Genomic DNA, 18,621 nt, shown 5'->3' with positions numbered 1-18,621 from the left:
ATCAATAGGAAAGATATATATCCAATAGCGATATAGCTTATGAATATCGATCTCATAGAAGAGGAAAAATACTCATTCACAACAGATGTTCATACCAATTGCCAGTACATGAATCATGCAGTGGAGTAATTGTTGCGGGATTCACGAAAACCCAGTAACTTTTGCCAGAGGTGGCGGATCATATTATATTTGAAGGATTTGACATTATAAATACTTGTGTGGGTTCTTCCACAACTATTTAGATTTGCTATCGGCTCTCCAATCTAATCCAGGGTCAATATTATACAATGCATTAATAATATATTTGAAGGGTTTTGACATTAGAAATACTTGAAGCCTAAATATGCAAGGATAAAAGTTGTTTTGCGAACCCACACCCAATGATGTGGATCCGCTCCTGACTTTTGCTCAAATATATATATATATATATATATATATATATATTCAAATTTTCACTAAATATCTAGAAATATTTGGTTATGAACCCAATTATTGTATCAAAATCCGTCTCTGACATCATGCCATTTTTTATACATATTGTTTTTATTACTTAATCTTGATTAACTAATACATACTCTAACCTCAATTTATCATTTAATTTGATTATAATATACCAATATAATTTGATGTGAATATCGAGTATGAATAATTCTTTTAAAAAAGACCACAACAAGACAAGATGATATATAGCTTCAGCAACAAACTCGCCTAAGTTTAAGCCAATCCACCTCTAATTAAAGAAGCATGGCAACTACAATTTTTTCAACTTAAAGAAATATGCAAGTGGACCTCAATTTCATTTGACTTGCTTTCGTTTTATGATTAAGTTAAAAGTCACACGAGAATTAAAGACGAATATTCTTTTCTATAAAATTGAGATCATTAAAATCTATAGCCTTCGGAAGTTATCATCCGTACTTATATTATTTTCTTCTCCAAAATTTTTGTCCCATTCAGTACTTTATTTAGAGAATTAATACTACTTTAAGTCTACTTGCACTTGTGTTCCCTGCATCTTGTGACTAATTATTATGGAACTCACATGCATGTTCTCTCCAATGAATAGATGCAGTATTTGGTAAATTATGAGCATGCACCATGAGTCATTAATTAGTATTTAGAAAGTCAAATAATTTTCTCCTTAACTTATAACTTTCTCTTATGTTGTTTAAGTATTTTTCAAGTAGATCTATAGGAAAGGCAATGGAGAATAACTATCGTCCCTTAGGTTTGGGGCAAGTTCAAAATAATCCCCTAAATATATTACTGAGCACTTTTGATTTCCGTTAAATATTTAACCAACTCTAGCTATTAAATTTAACAGGAATTATGAAAAACAAAAAGGTCTAACCAGAAGCACCAAGAAAGTCTTGTCAAATCTCATAAATTGCAGTACAACAATTAATAGAAATTACACCTAAAAAAAGGGTACCAAACAACATAATTATATAAAAAAAAATAGAAAAATTGTGCCTGCAACTATGAGTTCCCTTTAAATCTTTTATTTCTAGCAGTAAAAGTTTGTTTAATATTTGATGGACCAAAATTGCACAATTTCGGCAAACTTAGAAGACCAAAACTACTAAAATATACATAACAAATAAAAATAAGAATTAACGACGAACAAGTTCTGTATCTAAACAATTAAATGCATCGCTAATCCTATTTAGCTAGGATTAACAATAAATAATCAAAAATTATGTTAGCTACGAGCTATTTAACGATAAATTAGCAACAAAATCCGTAGCTAATTTCATAGTTTTTTTCTCGTAATAATAGCTAAGTAACTACTTTGAACTTAAAAACATTAGAGACCTTTTCTCAGTATGTCCCCTCACGCACATTAACCATTAATCAAAACACGTAATAAATTTCGAGAAGGCTCCCACATGCTTTTTCTTTGATTCAAGTACCTTTTCCCATTTTCTACTCCTTGTCGACATACAAAGGACGATAAGATTTTTTTAATACCGAGTTTAACATCGATAACGACCCGATTGGTCATTATAGTGCGAATGACCCTTTACCTCCGGGGTTGACCCTTCCTAGAATCATGTCATCGGGCGGGTTTAGGGTGACTTTTGGAGGCTTGAACCTCAAAGTGGAATCCGTTTGACCTAAAGTTGACTGGGGCTCAAGCGGAAGGCTAGTTAAGCCTTGCTATAGGCCCCAAAAAATTTGAGGCCCCAATTTTTTTTAATTAATTGTCAGTTTTATGATTTAATTTTTGCTTAGACAATACTGTAGTTTGTCACAAAATAAAAGAAGTAAAACGTATTTATAAGAAATAGTTTTATAGTAGAAATATTTTAGAGCTTTAAATTAGACTACTCACATCTTCATATTAGTAAATAAAATTGTATACAACTACATTCAATAGATTGTATTGTAAACACATGGTTAACATCTTATTAACTTGAATTAATTCTAACTCATATAAATAATAGTCATAATATTATTATGTGAAATTGAAGACTTTATATTATTAAGGAACTACACTATAACAACAACTATGAACAAAATGAAAAGAACATAGGAGGCCTCTTATTAAATATTGACTTTAAGCCACTACTTTTAATGAGAAACCCTTGGCTCATAGGTTCGGGGTCATTATATTTTATACCTCATTTCGATATTCAACCAGTCAACTTTTTCTTCTTTATTAAGTGCTCTGATTGGCTTGTGTGGTCAATCTTGAGAAACATCAAAAGCTTCCTAAGAATGTCTTTGATGTGTGTGATACGCAAATACAATTGAATAGGAGCACCCAATGTAATGTGTTTATATCTCATGTAAACATCATGTAAACAATAGTGTTTACATGATCCCATTTTGTGCAGGGAAGAATCGAGTTCAACCTGTGGATCGTCAAGTACGTGAAAGTCAGAAGGTCGAGTCTTACCTCAAATTTCATCACGGATTCGGACGCAACAAAGTCGTTTTCCGGAGACGTAGGCATCATGTTTTCGATACAATGTCGCTTTGCTCGCAATCGATGCTGCGTACACAACATCTAGTTCCACCGTACTCGAGATACATTCAAAGGCTGGAGCGGAGCCTCTTTCCATTAGTGTAGACCATCAACATCGACACACTGAATCGGTTCTAGAGTTCTTTGAATGCCTCTGCAAATGAAGTTTGTTGCAAGGTTTGTTGACTGCCAAAAGTTCAACCCATTGGAGAATTTCTTCATGTTGAGTCAATTTCGCATCCATAGTGCACCCCAAGACTAGCAAGTTCCTTCGATTTTTTTTGCACGCAAATAAGCCAACGATACCAATTGTAATGATCTCGATCTAATTTTGAACAATAATCAACAGAATTGAAACAAGTATTTTTTGGGGACAACTTTCTTTATATATGAAAACTTGTAAAATGGAACTCAAACAATAGGTCTAGAATTAATGAATAAAACTAAGCTACTGGATAGATGTGATACGCCATAGCCACGAGAATCTAATGAATTGAAGAAGAAGAAGAAGAAGAAGAAGAAGAAGAAGAAGAAGAAGAAGGGGGAGGAGGAGGAATACTATAATAAATATTGAGTTAGATTGTGATTTTGGGAATGTTGAGATTTAGCCATAAGCTTGATATAAGGGAAAAATTGAGATTTGATCCATTAATTGTCATCAATATTGAAACTTGATTATAGATTTAGACTCCATGGCTTATGGGTAACGTGTCATGTAATCACTTTTGAATTCCAGACCATTGATCCGAGGGGAGGGTTTGAATTGACCAAGAGTTTACTTTGACCCTGAAGTGTCCTAAAATTATGGGGTTAATTTTCCTAGACTAATTTGGACCCATTAATTATGTTATTGAAATAGATTGAGGATATTGGAGATCGTTTGAAGAGAATTTGGCATTTCAAGAGAGGTTTGCACTCCGGTTATAAGGCAAGTGAGGCTTAAACTCTTAGTTTACTTGTTTTTCATCAAAAGCATATGGTTTGTGTTGTACGTATGCATTTAAACCATTTAGTTCGTGTGAGTGGGCAAGCACGGTCTAAATTAGATAATTTTCAAATGTCTAAAGTAATGACCGTATAAGGCCTTTAGCGTAATTTCGCTTAAATAGATACTTGCTATATATGTAAAGTTTTGAATTGGTATTGATTGGATATTTATTCAATTTATCATATCTTCAGGGGACATACTCCGACAGGCCCCATTGGGTTTGGTTGGAGATAGATGCCAGAATTATAAATGACTCAAGTAAGATTGTGGGTAAATAATCCCCACTCCGGAAGATGGGGTAAGACATGAAAAAATATGTATCGTGTCCCGTGAGCATAGATTCAGATTCAGTGTATTTCATGTGTTGTTTGTTTATGCATCATGATTTCAGCTTCAGCTTCAGTGTTTGTATATATTTAATATACTTGTACTGTTTAATTGGTTATATGCATTATCAGGAATTTCTAAGACTTGCCCCAAGGGTAAGCTGAGAGTGTGTCGATGATCTTGCTGGGTCTTTTAGACTCACACTTGTTGATGTTTGTATGTGCGCAGGTGTGGTTAACGGTGACCAGGTAGCCGATACTTGATTATTCCAGCTTTTTTCAGTCCAATTCAGTCGAGGTGAGCTACCATTAGATCATGGCGGCCTTTTCATCTTTAGTTGACTTAGTAGTATTCCGAGCAGCGTCTTGTGCTTTTATATTCTGACTAGTAGTTCCATGACTTAGACTTTTTATGGGGTTTATGGGCAGACTTAGTATTTGTATTTCTCATCCGCACTTAACTTATATTAGAAGACCTTGAGTATTAATCTTCTTTATCTTTTCATTATTCACATGCTTAACTTTAGAGGATTCGCCTTATGGGTAGAAGCTCGTCAGGTACCTTGTCGCGGCCTAAGTGCCAGATTTGGGTCGTGATAGTATCCAACTTCTCCAAAATGTCAGTCTTGGAGTAGAGAGAACTTACCTATTGATATATCATATGGTGATATCATGCAATTGACTCCTCATTTTGAAAGTCTTTAGTATAGTAAACATGTACTTATTATGGTTGGAACTATGGTACGCCTGGGTCTTCGTTCAAGAAAACAACGGAGCGCAAAGAACAATTTTGTTATTTCAGTCAGCATGTATATGGCTAGGTGGATATTCTAAAAGTTATATTTGGTATATCTAACTACCGATATTAAGTGCTCTAATTGGCTTGTGTGCTTAACTTTTCAGGATCTTAAGAAACATCAAAAGCTTCCTAAGAATGACTTTGACGTGTGTGATACGCAAATACAGTTGAATGAGGAGCATCCAATGTAATGTGTTTATATATCATGTAAACATCATGTAAACACTATTGTTTACATCCCATTTTGTGCAGGGAAGAAAACCTAAATAGACATATTGAATTTTTAGAGCCACTGTGTGCTGAATTTATCACCCAGTGAGCTATTTTCCAAGACAACTGATGTTGTGCCGGCTATCCAAGATGAGAAAGAAGCCATGATGTAAGTTTTCCTATTGTAGTAATGGAATACTATTTACAAAAGAATATCTATGAATGATGCCCAGAAAGAGGATCTTCTTGTGTGTTGAATCAGCGGGAGAGTGAGGGGAAAAGGGTTACAAAATGGGAGCTTTCCAGGGTGTTTAAGGAGCTCAAGAAGTTTAGGCATTATAAACTGGCTCTTCAGGTAGCAAATTAATTAAAGTTTGAATATGTTTTGTGGATTTTTATCTGATTATTGCTTTGTGCCTCTAACTACCTTTGCTTGAATTTCTAGGTTGAACCAGTTCAATTTTATCTTTTTAGTTCCTAAGTTGATTGGTGATTAATTGTGTTCTATGAGTTGTTTTGTTCGGATTCTTAGGTTTGATTTATAATAGTGTAAAATATGTGTATCTTAAGGGTAGGTTGGAAGTAAACATCTTAAACTTCTTGTTGTGTACCAGAAGTGCATTTCCACTACATTTTCCAATTGAAACACTATTCTTTTCAATGGCATGAAGAAACTTCTAATAACAAAAAGCTTTGAAAATAAGTAGAAATTGTCATTCTTCTAATATAATTTATGAGCATGAGTGGCCCAAAGTCGCACACTCTTAATAATATATTCTTGAGAGCTTGTATGAGCTGTGTGATGCAATCCAATATAGTACTGCAAATCTTACTGTGTCTATTGATATTGATTTTGTGAAGGTTTCCTTAGATAGAAGTCTATTTGCTTCTTGTGTTTGGGGTGGTAGAAGTATCTTGTGATTATTTTTATCATTTTATTCTGTTTCTGTCTGTGTGCAAGATATTGTTGGAATTTACTTTGGGGTTTACATTAGCCAAAGCTATTGCTTTGTTTACCTTAATGATGTCATATCTTACTTTATCTTTACCTTATCAGGGGGTGGAAATGGTGGCCTATCTTACTAGTAGCTCTATCTAGTAGTCCCTCTTTGCAAGCTACTTACTTATTTGAACCGTTTACTTATGGATGCACCAATTGAACTGATCTTTGTGCAGTGTGCATAATATTCTATGAGTTTTTCCCCATTTTGATGACTAAGTGAAACTAATGGTCTTAAAGAATTCAAAATTTGAACATGTTTATCAATCTGTCTGAACCAAGTGCGGAAGTCTGAAACTTGACTTCTTTTGGTCTAGACTTGTCAGCTAGACCGAATACAAATGTAAATTGGTATACTACAGAAATGTGCAATTTTACCGTCAGTCCTATGATAAAGACTTGATTAATCGTCCTTGTATTGACTTCTTGATTCCATTAAGTACTCATTAACTCATTGAGTTCACTGTATATCTCCATATAACAGTTCACGGGGGAGAGTTATTGGGGGGCAAGCTCATCTGGCTCATCGATAGATGCTGATGCCAAGAAGTACGCATTTAATCCCAAGGATTTTAAACCACATCTAGATGTGCCTGCTAGAATTGAAGAGGTAGAACCCATAAATGAGAAAATCAGGTCTATTGAGGAAAACATCAGGCGTACTAGTGCAATTCTCCTTTACAAGGTACATTCTTAGGAAGTCTTTAATAAGTTGTACTTCTATTGAGTAGTATTTCTTACTTCATCTTTAACTCTTGTCAGAGCTTAGATTTACCTGATGGAGGGCAAAAGATACGAGATAGAATTTCTAGACTGTCCAAAGAGTGGGAGACTCTAAAGGAACACAAAGATTAAAGATAGATTATATGTTGACTATTTCAACACTCATTTACCAAACATCTCAAACATCTCATTTACCATATTTAATTAAGTCTGTAATATGGTTGTGCATGAAATACATGACTTCATTGTTTAATGAGTATGTGAAGACCGATTCAAAAGTTAAAGGTAGTCAAATTTCTACAATAGAAGTGGAAACTTCCAGGGTCTGGGCTTAACGAACCTATAGGAGCTTTTGGTGATTTCTATGAGGAATTATTTAGACATACATGTGGAAAACTATCTTGCAAAAGATATTGAAATTGGAAGAGAAGATTTTAAAATATTGCTTTGGTGATCCGGATTCCTATTTCTCAATGATATTCCACGATCAAGACAATTGGCTGAATCCCGTGAAACCATTTCATAGAAGTTCATTGATATCTTCTTTTTATAAAGCAAATCGCTTTCGATTCTTGAATAATCCACATACTCGCTTCTATTGGAACACAAGATTCCCCTTTTCTGTGGAAAAGGCCCGTATCAATAATTCTGATTTTACGTGAGCAAATTCAATTCCCGAAAGGGTCACTAAACAGTACTCATGAAATATAATGCCAAAGCATGCACAAATATATGTCATTTTCATTGATGCAGCACTGTCCCTGACAATGATGTCTTTTCTTTCTTTATCTTACTTATTTATTTGAATATGTACTATCTCCATTTTTAACAAAAAAAATGTTATTAGCATTTTTTTTGCCGAACACCTCTACGGCTTCTTTTTAGTTACCTGTCAGGGGCCTGGACCGACCCGACCCCCCTAAAGTGTTGCTCATGTCAGGTTGGTGAGGTCCGTTGGAATCAATAGTTAATTAGAATTTTTCACCCCTATATAAGTTGGAGTATACAGTTCATTTTCTCTCGAATCAAAAAAATGTTGAAAGTCCTGTCCTCTTACCACCGAGTCCCAATTAACTCTCACTACAAATCAAGGTAGTAAAATTGATAAATCAACAAGCTATTTAATATACTATTCACATATGCTAACATCTCTGTACAAAAGAGCTTCGGCCAGTGACGTAGGTAGGATATTTTGTAAGCGGTGTCATTATTTAAATAAGTGAACAAATTGTTAACTAACGAAAAATAATTCAAATCATATTAATAAAACATAACTCACGTAAATTACTACAACTTTCTTAGAAATACAAATTGCATAAGAGATGCTTGATTTCAAGTTTTTGCTTGAACCGATTAAACATAGCAAATGACATATGTCAAAGTTAGTATAACAAATGCTTGGTTGGCTGGTAAATATGTTTATTTTTAACTAAGGAATTGGAGGATCGAACCTGACTCAAAAACTATTTTTTTTAGAAGATAAAGGGAGAGACACTTAATTAGAAACTCAAAAAAAAAAAAAAAAAAAAAAGCATTTGTTGTTGTGTAGATTCAAACTCCTGACATATAGAATATAGTGGACGCGCTTTGCCATCGAGTCAAGAAGCTATGTCTGTCAAAAAGTGTCATTCTAAACTACTTATCTATTCTGTTTTAACATATTTCATATACATATATACAACGTAAAATTTCCCGATCAAGGGGTAATGTGCGTCCGCCCTTGGCTCCGGCACTGAGAACTAAGAATAAGGTTCTAGAAATATGATTTAGGCAATTCTTGATGCAGATCATAGTCCATATAGGCAAGGACGGCTACAGAGGGGAGCAACTAAAGCAATCTCTTTAGGCCTCCAAAATTGAAGGCCCCGTTTTTTTAATATATTATTTACATGTTAACAAATTATAAATAAAAGACTCAATTTTTTTTTTGGGTGGGGTGGGGGGTGGGGATGTAATAAAGGTTATTTAGATAAATAACTTAAAATTTTATAATTAAAAAAAAACAATTTAATGATGACTTCGATGATAATTTAAAAACAAAGTCTCTTGTGATATCTTTTAGAGTTTGATTATTTCTTATAAAAAGTGGATTAAGTCAATGATTATTTCTTATAAAAAGTGGATTAAGTCATTTTACACTTCAAAATTTTAGTGGACTGCAATTGGTTGTTTTCTGTAGAGTACGTTTTTTTTTCTTGATTTTTTTTTTTTTTTTTTTTTTTGGGAAAAAAACCCAAATGTGAAAGGAGGCTTCTAACACCAAGTAGCATGTAACAATTAATCAAATAATATAATATACTCTGTTTCTACTTTATATGATACTATTATTATTCGAGAAGTCGAATACTACTAATTTTACATAACAAAATTATGTTTCTTCTCATTTGTAAAAGTGCTTATTGTAGAAACTTACGGAATAACAACAGTGCTTGGCAAAGATTTTAGGAAAAAATAAGTACTGCAGAAGTTATTTTTCAAAAGTTGAAAAAAGTGATTTTTCCGAGAAACACTTTTGGAATCTTGGCCAAGCACATATTGATGTTGTAATAATGACAAAAGTGTTTTTCAAATTGATTAGCCAAACATAAACTGCTACTTCCTCCGTCACAAATTATCTGTAGTTTTTTTGTTTTGTTTTGGACGCCCCTTAAAAAATATTATTTAGGAGAGATATTTGACTAACTTTACCCTTATTTATGTCTAAGTTTTAATCTCTCTTCATTAAATATTTACTTTATTTATGTGTCATCTCCATTCATGACAAAATTATACTAACGGTAAAATGGGAAAAAATAAATAATTGTGCCATGAATTTCTAAAATGATAAATAATTTGAGACAACTATTTTTAATAATCACAACAAATAATTTGAGATGGAGGGAGTGCTATCCAAAAAAAAAAGCAGTTTCCAAAATAAGTAGATTTTGGAATTTAGAACAAACAAAGTTATTAATTTGGGTGTGAGGTTTGTCAAACTCGTATGATTGGACCTTTGAATGTAAGGTCTATAATTCTGTGCAACTTGTTCCTTTTCCAAATCTGGATCCTTGTTTTGTATGTACAAGTTGAATTGAGTCGATGGCTTCAAAATAATACTCCCTCCGGATAAAAAAGAGCATCTACTTTTTTTTTTTTTTGGGTAAAAAAGAGTGTTCACTTATCAAATTAAGAAAGAATTAATTTTATCTTTTTAGATTTTCTCCTATTAAGTTCTATGTGATCAAATCTCAATGCCTATTTAATTAGGTGCAGTTTAGTCAAATTACCTATTTTTTTCTAGGAGTTTGTATTTTTTTAAGGGGTGTGTATTGGCTACGTGGACACTCTTTTTGATCCGGAGGGAGGGAATAGTATCCAAGACAGAAATTTGCTCAGAAGACTATTAATAAAAGATTCTTTAGTTATGGCATTTGTGTCAATAAAAATTAATGTAAGCCTCACAGTAATCTTCAAAATTACTCCTTTGATCACTAGTTCACATACTTTTATGTTGCATAGTTTTTTTTTTTTTTAAATTTCTCTAAGTACATGCTGACATGATTAATTTTACTGAACTTTATGGTATAGCATAGTTGCAAAACATTATCGGAAAATAGTGAATATGTGTACTTACCCCTCGAAACAAAAAATAATGGAGTAAGTAACAATTTAGTACTTGTACAAGAGGTCTCTAGTTCCGGTTTGAAGTTTGGAGTCCATCTTAACATTTTCATTATGTGCGATACAATGCTGACAAAATGCTTGAAATAGGTATGATTGAAATCAATTTCATTTGTAAAATCAATATACACACTCCTATCGTCATAGTGTAGAAAGTAAATAAAGAACACTTAAATTGGAAATTTCGACCGTGTATTTCTCATTGATCAATCCATGTATATATACAAGTATTTGAGCTTTAAAAAAAAAAAAAGGAATGTTCCTATATAATTTACCACTATTTATTGGCTAAAGAATAACAAACTTAGCTAACTACACAGTGCAATTTTCTCTCTCTTTATTTTTTTTTTCACGTTACAAAATTTGAGGAATTGTAGTGCAAATCCTTTGAAAAGTTCTACTTTTTTTTTTTTTTTTTTTTTTTTTTTTTGCGTGGATTTCCCTTCAAAGGGACTGATCTTTAATTTTTGCCCTTCGTCTAATACCCTAAGGTTTGGGGTTCGAATCCCGGCTCAATGAAAAAAATTGCAAGATAGAGTTTCGTTAATTAGACCTATTTGGGCAAAAGTTAGGCCTTAAGAATTTTTTTTGCATAATTCCAGCTGAGTTAAAAAAAAAAATTACCTTAATGCAAATCTCTACGTTAAGGCAAAACTCTGCCTTAAGGTAGAGTTTGTCTTATGTCTGAAGGTAAAGCTTTGCCTTAAGTAGAGTTTGCAGTCGTAGAGTTTGAGACAAACTTCCTTAAGGTAAAGTTTGAAACTCTGCATTGCGAATCCCAAACTCTGCCTTGCGATTTTTTTTTTAAATTTTTGACTGAGCAGAGATTCGAACTCGGAACCCATGAGTTTTATGCGAAGAACAAAATTAAAGACCAGCAATTTGAGGAGTAAAATTAAAGACCACCCCCGAATAAAGACAATAGTGCAAATTGCCCGTTAATATGGGCCTTCTTTAGTAACTGGGGTATCGTGTATCATATCTGAGTGAAGGAATATTGGGCTTTGTGTCGGTGGGCCGAAGAAAACATTACACAGTTTAGGGTCATTTGCACTTTTGTCCTTATTTTGTGCTGGTCTTTAACTTATGCTCTCATAACAAAAATAAATTCGCAGGATATAAATTTATGTTTTTTATCATAATAACCCACAAGTTATGTTTTGACATGAATTCAGTTTCTAAAGAACTTATGTCTCACTAAGCATAAATTCGGTTGCTAAAAAGGAAAAATTAAAGACCAGTCCATTTTAAGGGAAAAAATTAAAGACCAGCCCATTTCAAGGGAAAAACGTGCAATTCCTTGAGCTGCAATGTCGAAAATTGAAGCTGCAACATTGTCAAACATAGTAAGCTAATCAATCTGAAATACGTTTGCCAATATGAGAGCAGAACTTGTGCTTGACTAAGGTCCTAGCAATGTTTATGGGGAAAAATTACATTTTTTTTTTTTTAGCTTTTGAAGAAAAGTTTTTGCTACTACTAAAAAAAAATACACTTTCAACTTCCCATAAACTTGACCGAACAGGCTATTAATCCAATATTAATGGCCACCGACGGATTGTTCTGGTTAGTCATGGTATGATTGGCCTAAGAATCCTGCCCAGTTGCATGTTGTTTAATTTTTCTATAGAGTTTTTTCATGTATCAATGCCAAAGACAACATCGTCATGGCCTTCAAAACAACTGGATTATTCAAAGCTAATTTGATCAAATCCTCATAATTGTAGGAACGCCTAATGATGAATAATTTGAAGCGTTGAAAAAATAGACTATGAGGGCTACAATTTCTATTAAGAAATCTTTATCAAATTCTTTTTACAATGAGTGTTATACTCTCTTGAAATTAGGTCTTGTGTCGCACGTTAATTTAGATTTATCTTCCCCTTACTCCTTTCAAACGACTCCATAGTACTCTCTCCGGTCCATTTTACTTGCCATGTTTATTTTACAACGTCCTTTAAGAAAATGTTAATTAAAAAGGTAATTTGACTAAATTAGTATTTATTTCTTGATCTCAATTTAATATACTTATGTTTTACCACATTAATCCCTCTTCAGAAATTAATAATTAAGTATATCTTAATTTTATAAAATGACAACTATTTTGGATCATTTATTTTTAGTAAGGACGACAAGTAAAATGGATCGGAGAGAGTACTTATCTCTACTTCCAAACATCCTTAATTTTGACATTCTCCAAATCATGCCTACCTTAGCTTGTACCACGATAAATACGTCATAAATGAAAACAACAGATTTTTTTTTTTTTTTTTTTTTTTTTTTTTTTTTTTTGCACTATATCAATACCGCATAAGTTATGTAAGAAGCTGTTTATAACTTTATGCTATATAGAAAATAAAAATGCATGTCTCTATTCACAAAACATAGATAAGAGTAACCTTTTTTATAGTCAAAGCTCCCCGAGAGGAATATATTGAAGAGGGTAACTAAGACAAAAAGATCTCGTACGATAAGCAACCTTCCATAATAACATGTAAATTATTACTTACTACATAGCAATTCCCACATTATTGTTCATCGAATATATAATTTCTGCATTATAATTCGTTCATCAAATATACAATTTCTGCATTATAATTCTTACATAATTCGTACCTAAACGAAACAACCCGTTGGGGTATTACTATTACGTAATTTTCTCTATGAGTTACATTACATCTTTGAAACAAGCTCTTTTCCATTAATTCATAACAGACTTTTCTAGAAGACTTCTTCCAAATGGCATAATTGTTGACACTATATTCCTCGATCTTCAAAGAAAACTGACTCCTCTTGTTTTAAGGGAGTCTGCAATTTTCAGAGTTTTCTCATTGAGCTTACGAGCCTTCCTGCTCCTTATCTCGACTCTCATACTCTCACTCTTCTCAATTTTGTCGTAAAGTTCTTTCTTGATTTTCATGGATGATCTTTTCAATTTCATCTTCAAGCTTATCATTAACCTCTCTAACCCCATCATCACCATTTCCTCTATATAACAAATTCCTGTAAAATAAGAACCTAAATACCAATACAAGAATATACAAAGAAAGGAGAAGCTAAGATGTTTGCTAGACGATAGTAAGTATGGAGTATATATAAAGAAGGAGAAGTTAATTCCTTACTGTTATATTTTTTAGTACGAAAAGATTTAATAATTAATGAATAACTTTTGATATTTACAAAGAAAACGAAGTAGGGATAGAGCAACGTCTAAGGTCTAAGGAATGGAGATTAGGTATAAATATTCAAAATTTTCATAAGCTTGACATATATAGAAGTTTATTTAAACTGTCAATGAAAATATAATATAATCAACTATTATCATATTGCTCAACAACTCTGGAGACTTGTGGTTTCTTCAACATGAATATTTGACGTCACCACCACCAAAGGTTATATTGTAGCGTGATAAGTATTACCCTCAAAATGACATTTTTAATAACATGTATTGAATTCGTCATTTGAGCATGAATGAAGTAGCTTTTGGTATAGAAGTCAACTAAGGTACGTACGGCAAATACGGTGCTGTACCTTTATTTTCCCTTCAAAATGACTATTTGCGTTGTTAACTCGCACGCTTCTTTTCTTATAATTAATTGCAAGTTACAAATATTGGATTAGTCGAGTAGACCAAATAAATCAAAATTCGTTTATAATGAATATCGGACACGGAATAGGAAATCAAAAAATTTGACGTCATTTGAGCATGAATAACAGAAGTCAAAATATGTTTAATTAAGTAAGAGAATAATTAAAGATTGAAGTCAACTAAGGTACGGCAAATACGGCGGTGTACCTTTTCATTTTCGAATTTTTTAAGAAAGACAAAGTAGCTTTCATGACAATAAATTAGGGGAGGATTACTCTTGATCACGTCTATTTGCGTGTTTAATGTTAACTCGCTATATTTAAAGCTTCTTTTCTTATAATTAATTGACTCTCAAGTTATAATTTATATTAAAAGGTACGATAATTAGCTTTTTAATTCTAGGTAGTAGACCAAATAAATCAATCATACTATTCGTTTATAATGTAATCATACTCTTCGTTTATAATGTAATAAAAATAAGCATTCAATGTTAATCTTTAGTATTCAACGCCCCTTAATGGCCGCCTTAGGTTTTTCAATTTGGTCATTGAATTAGTGGATCTTACTTTAGATTTAATCTTCGTATTATGTGACTAAGCATATATAACCTTCAATTAAATATGTGTAGATTCAATCTAATAATAATTCAATTTAAACAGGCAGTATAAGCATGCTTCTTAATAAAAAATCTCAACAACTAATGGAACAGAGTTCGAACTTCCAACTGATGGCCCTATTATATTACCACGATGCACTTTTGGTTTACATCAAATATTTACCAAATTTTGAGTGTTGAATTTAATCGGAGTTGTGAAAATATAAAGTTTAACGAGAATTCATGTTTGGAAGTATAATTTTTGCAGTTTATGTTATATTTGTTCTATTTCAAAAGTCTTGAGCAACTTTTTTGAGGTACAATTTCTATTATTTTTTGTGTTTGGTGTAGCTTTTCATGTTGCGGTTCAAGAAATTTATGGTGTTTCTGGTTGAAAAAGAATTCAAAATTCTAGTTAAATTTAGCAATCAGAATTTGGTAGATACTATAACAAAAATGCTCATTTTTGACAAACTTAAAGGACTAAAGGTGCTCACTTTTGACAAACGTAAAGGACTAAAGGTGCTCACTTTTGACAAACGTAAAGGATCAGAATTGCTCAGGTAATAATTAAAGGACTATTTTGAACTTAATGCCAAAGATTAATGACCCTTTTTGTCATTTTCTCGAAAAATATAAGTCGCAGTTCATGACTGCTACCTAAGGTGAGAATTCTCCCACACCCCAAAAGACGACAATTTCTTAGTTCAACTCACCCTATTTCTTTTTCACTCGACAAATGAAAGAATACATCAACCTCTATGCTTAAAAGTAGACAAATATCTAGCCATGTCCATAAATCCTAAGGTCCCTTAATAAAAAGCAGCGCACGATTTTGCCTACCTAACTGAGGGTGGCAACTTAATAACTAAATTTAAATCATACATTATACGATGCTAATTATATTTGTCAAGAACAGAGAAAAACACGAGAGAAACTGAAGAATGACTGTCTCAATTATTCTCTCCGTCCCAATTTATGTGATATAGTTTGACTAGACAGGGAGGTTAAGAAAGAAAGGAAGAATTTTTAGACTTGTGGTATAAAACCAGTCACATTTGTTTGTGTGGCCGTAAATCATTTCATTAAGGGTAAAATGACTTATTTAAGTTAAATTATTTTTAAACATAGAAATGTAATCATTCTTTTTAGCACAGACTAAAAAGAAAAATGCATCAAATAAATTGGGACTGAGGGAGTACTTTATTCAAATGCATTAGAATACATTGATACTTTTACACAAGAAAAATAAGAGAAGAAAGGAAGTATATTACACTAAATGTAAATCCTGCAAAAGATTCTTCATAATATTCTACAACTAATGCTACACAATATTTTACAGTAAATGTAGAATGTCTCTAATAATATTTCATATATCTAGAGTATCTCTTACATATTTATCATATCGAGAATATCTTATTAATGTAGATCGTACAAGACATTCTAAGATTTGTCTGTCATATGCTAACATCCTCCCTCAAATTGATGCCAATGAATCGAAAAGCATCAATTTGCCTACTAGAAACCGATGTCCTTGTCGTGCTATTGATATTGTAAACACATCAGCTATTTGAAGATTACTGAATACATCTGAAAGAGTAATAACTCTTTTATCTACCGCTTCTCCGATCGAATGACAGTCCACTTCAATAAACTATTTCATAATTAAGACTCATCCAAAGAGGTGTAAATGCAGATCTTCAAAAATGTTTTGCTTCTATCAATTGCTTCTAGTCGATACTCATCAGCTTCGTGCTTCAAGAAAGAAGAAATCGACAATTGCTAGTTTATTGAGATGACCATGATAAGTTTTGTAATGGATATATGTGATATTGAACGAGCATACAACATATTAACATCTAATTATTTATCCAAATTCCATTTTTCTTTTCTGTCAACTGTTTAATTATCTGATTTTTTAGGAGAATTTTGATTACTTTTCATTTCCTTTCTAATAGTTTAATTTAACATAACTTCATATACAGTGATAATATAACAATGAATGCTAGAGAAGTATGATCAAATTTTATTTAGTTAATTCAGTAATTGGTCTAAAATGTATTTAAAAAAACAAGCTTGAGTAACATTGAGCCCGGGATCCAATATTTTGACACTAATGTAGGTTATTTTGTCTCTTTTGATCATATCCCTTGGGTTCGGTTCTTCCCTGGACCCTGCTAACGTGGGATGCTTTGTGCACCAGACTGTCTTTTTTTTTTTTTTTTTTTTTTTTTTTTTAGTAAACTATTAAACGGATATGATTATGATATGACAATTTAAATAGAAAACTTCGTCAAAAGTTTTAATGAACAAGTTTCATCTCAACACTGGTGAAGGCTTATTTTGATTTTTGAGCATAAAAAGAAGCCTTATTTTGATCAATCACTTGCTTTTGCATCATTCAGATATCATTCAGATATCCAACAGCTGACACTGAAATCAATAAGTCCCAAAAGATGTTGGCAAAAGAAAAGAAGAATAGAACAAACTAATCCTTCAGTGTCCCTCTATAACCTCCAATATATTGTGGCTTTTATAACACAGCTAGCTATGGTCACAATTTAGAGATCTACATGACCAAGATGGAAGCATCACATGGTTTTGGCTTCCTCCAGCAAAATATAATCTACATATATGAAAGTGAGGAAAGAAAGAATCTTATCATCTTCCATCCATTCAAACTAGTTTCATTCACAAATTTAAGGCCCCATATCGACATGACCTACCAGCATCAGCACATGGCTTCGCCTTTGGTAGTTAGTGGCAAAATATTTCAGCTCCAACTCAATGCCTCTTTCAAGCCTCTTGTATAAATAATCCCCCTTCCATAAGCCTTTTCATCATCAACCACAAGCATTATCTATTCATCTATTAAACATCTTTAACTTTCTTGTTTCCAATCTTCAAGAGAAAAAACAATGCTAAGTGCTAATAAACTTATCAAGATGGCTAGGAAATGGCAGAAGTTTGCAGCCATGCAAAGGAAGCGGATTTCACTTCCAAGAAATGGAAATGAGGCTGACAGTTGTAGTACGTCTTCATCGTCTATAGCCGGAAAAGGCCAGTTTGTAGTGTACACAACTGATCAAAGGCTCATTCCATTGGCTTATCTGGAAAATGAGCTCATTTTGCAACTTTTAAACATGTCTGAAGAAGAGTTTGGTCTGCCAAGTGGCAACCCTATTACATTACCGTGTGATTCAGCTTTCATGGAATACATTGTTTCACTAATCAAGAAAGGTGCAGCTGTTGGAGATCTTCATAAAGCATTGCTCCTTTCAATTAATTCAAGTTGCTCTTCAACTTATTTTCACCAAGAATTGGGAAATCAGCAGCTTCTTGTTTATTAAGTCGTTTTTGTTATCTTTAGTAAACGATAGCTATTAATAGATTGTATATCAAATTAAAAGTAGGTAGTTCAAAATGTGTATACAGATGGAATCAAGCTTTATATGAAATTTAACCAGATTTACAGGAATGTACTGAAGAATCTCAAATAGTTGACTCTTCACCATCTTACCCCATCATCACTTGGATTTTAGTTTCTTGTAATAGATCATTCATATTCAAATATGAACCCTTCAAGGGTTCCTCATCTTATAAAACCAAATCAATACCAACATATCATGATATTGCATTTGCAACTATAGTAAGCTCATAGCCATGTCTGGACCGATTGTCAGACAAGCCAACTGGCAAAAACAATTGGTCTTAGTTAGCTGGACTAAGTAATGAAATCAAGTATTATTGCTTGGAATGG

At 32.7% G+C, this 18,621-nt stretch overlaps 1 protein-coding gene across 1 annotated transcript; it reads left to right on the top strand.

Moving 5' to 3' along the window:
* Positions 1 to 17,656: 17,656 nt before the first annotated feature.
* On the top strand, positions 17,657 to 18,370 carry LOC132062883 (auxin-responsive protein SAUR68-like). Its single transcript, XM_059455356.1, has one exon. It carries the CDS (start codon positions 17,780 to 17,782, stop codon positions 18,209 to 18,211), a length of 432 nt encoding a protein of 143 aa, XP_059311339.1. The 5' UTR covers positions 17,657 to 17,779; the 3' UTR covers positions 18,212 to 18,370.
* The last annotated feature ends 251 nt before the right edge of the window (positions 18,371 to 18,621 follow it).

Source organism: Lycium ferocissimum, chromosome 7, assembly GCF_029784015.1.
Source record: "Lycium ferocissimum isolate CSIRO_LF1 chromosome 7, AGI_CSIRO_Lferr_CH_V1, whole genome shotgun sequence".
NCBI lineage: Eukaryota > Viridiplantae > Streptophyta > Magnoliopsida > Solanales > Solanaceae > Lycium > Lycium ferocissimum.
This window is presented reverse-complemented; position numbering and strand designations above follow the sequence as displayed.

Excerpts from the sequence above, each read along its gene's own strand:
- LOC132062883 (XM_059455356.1), top strand. The coding sequence starts at position 17,780 with ATGCTAAGTGCTAATAAACTTATCAAGATGGCTAGGAAATGGCAGAAG.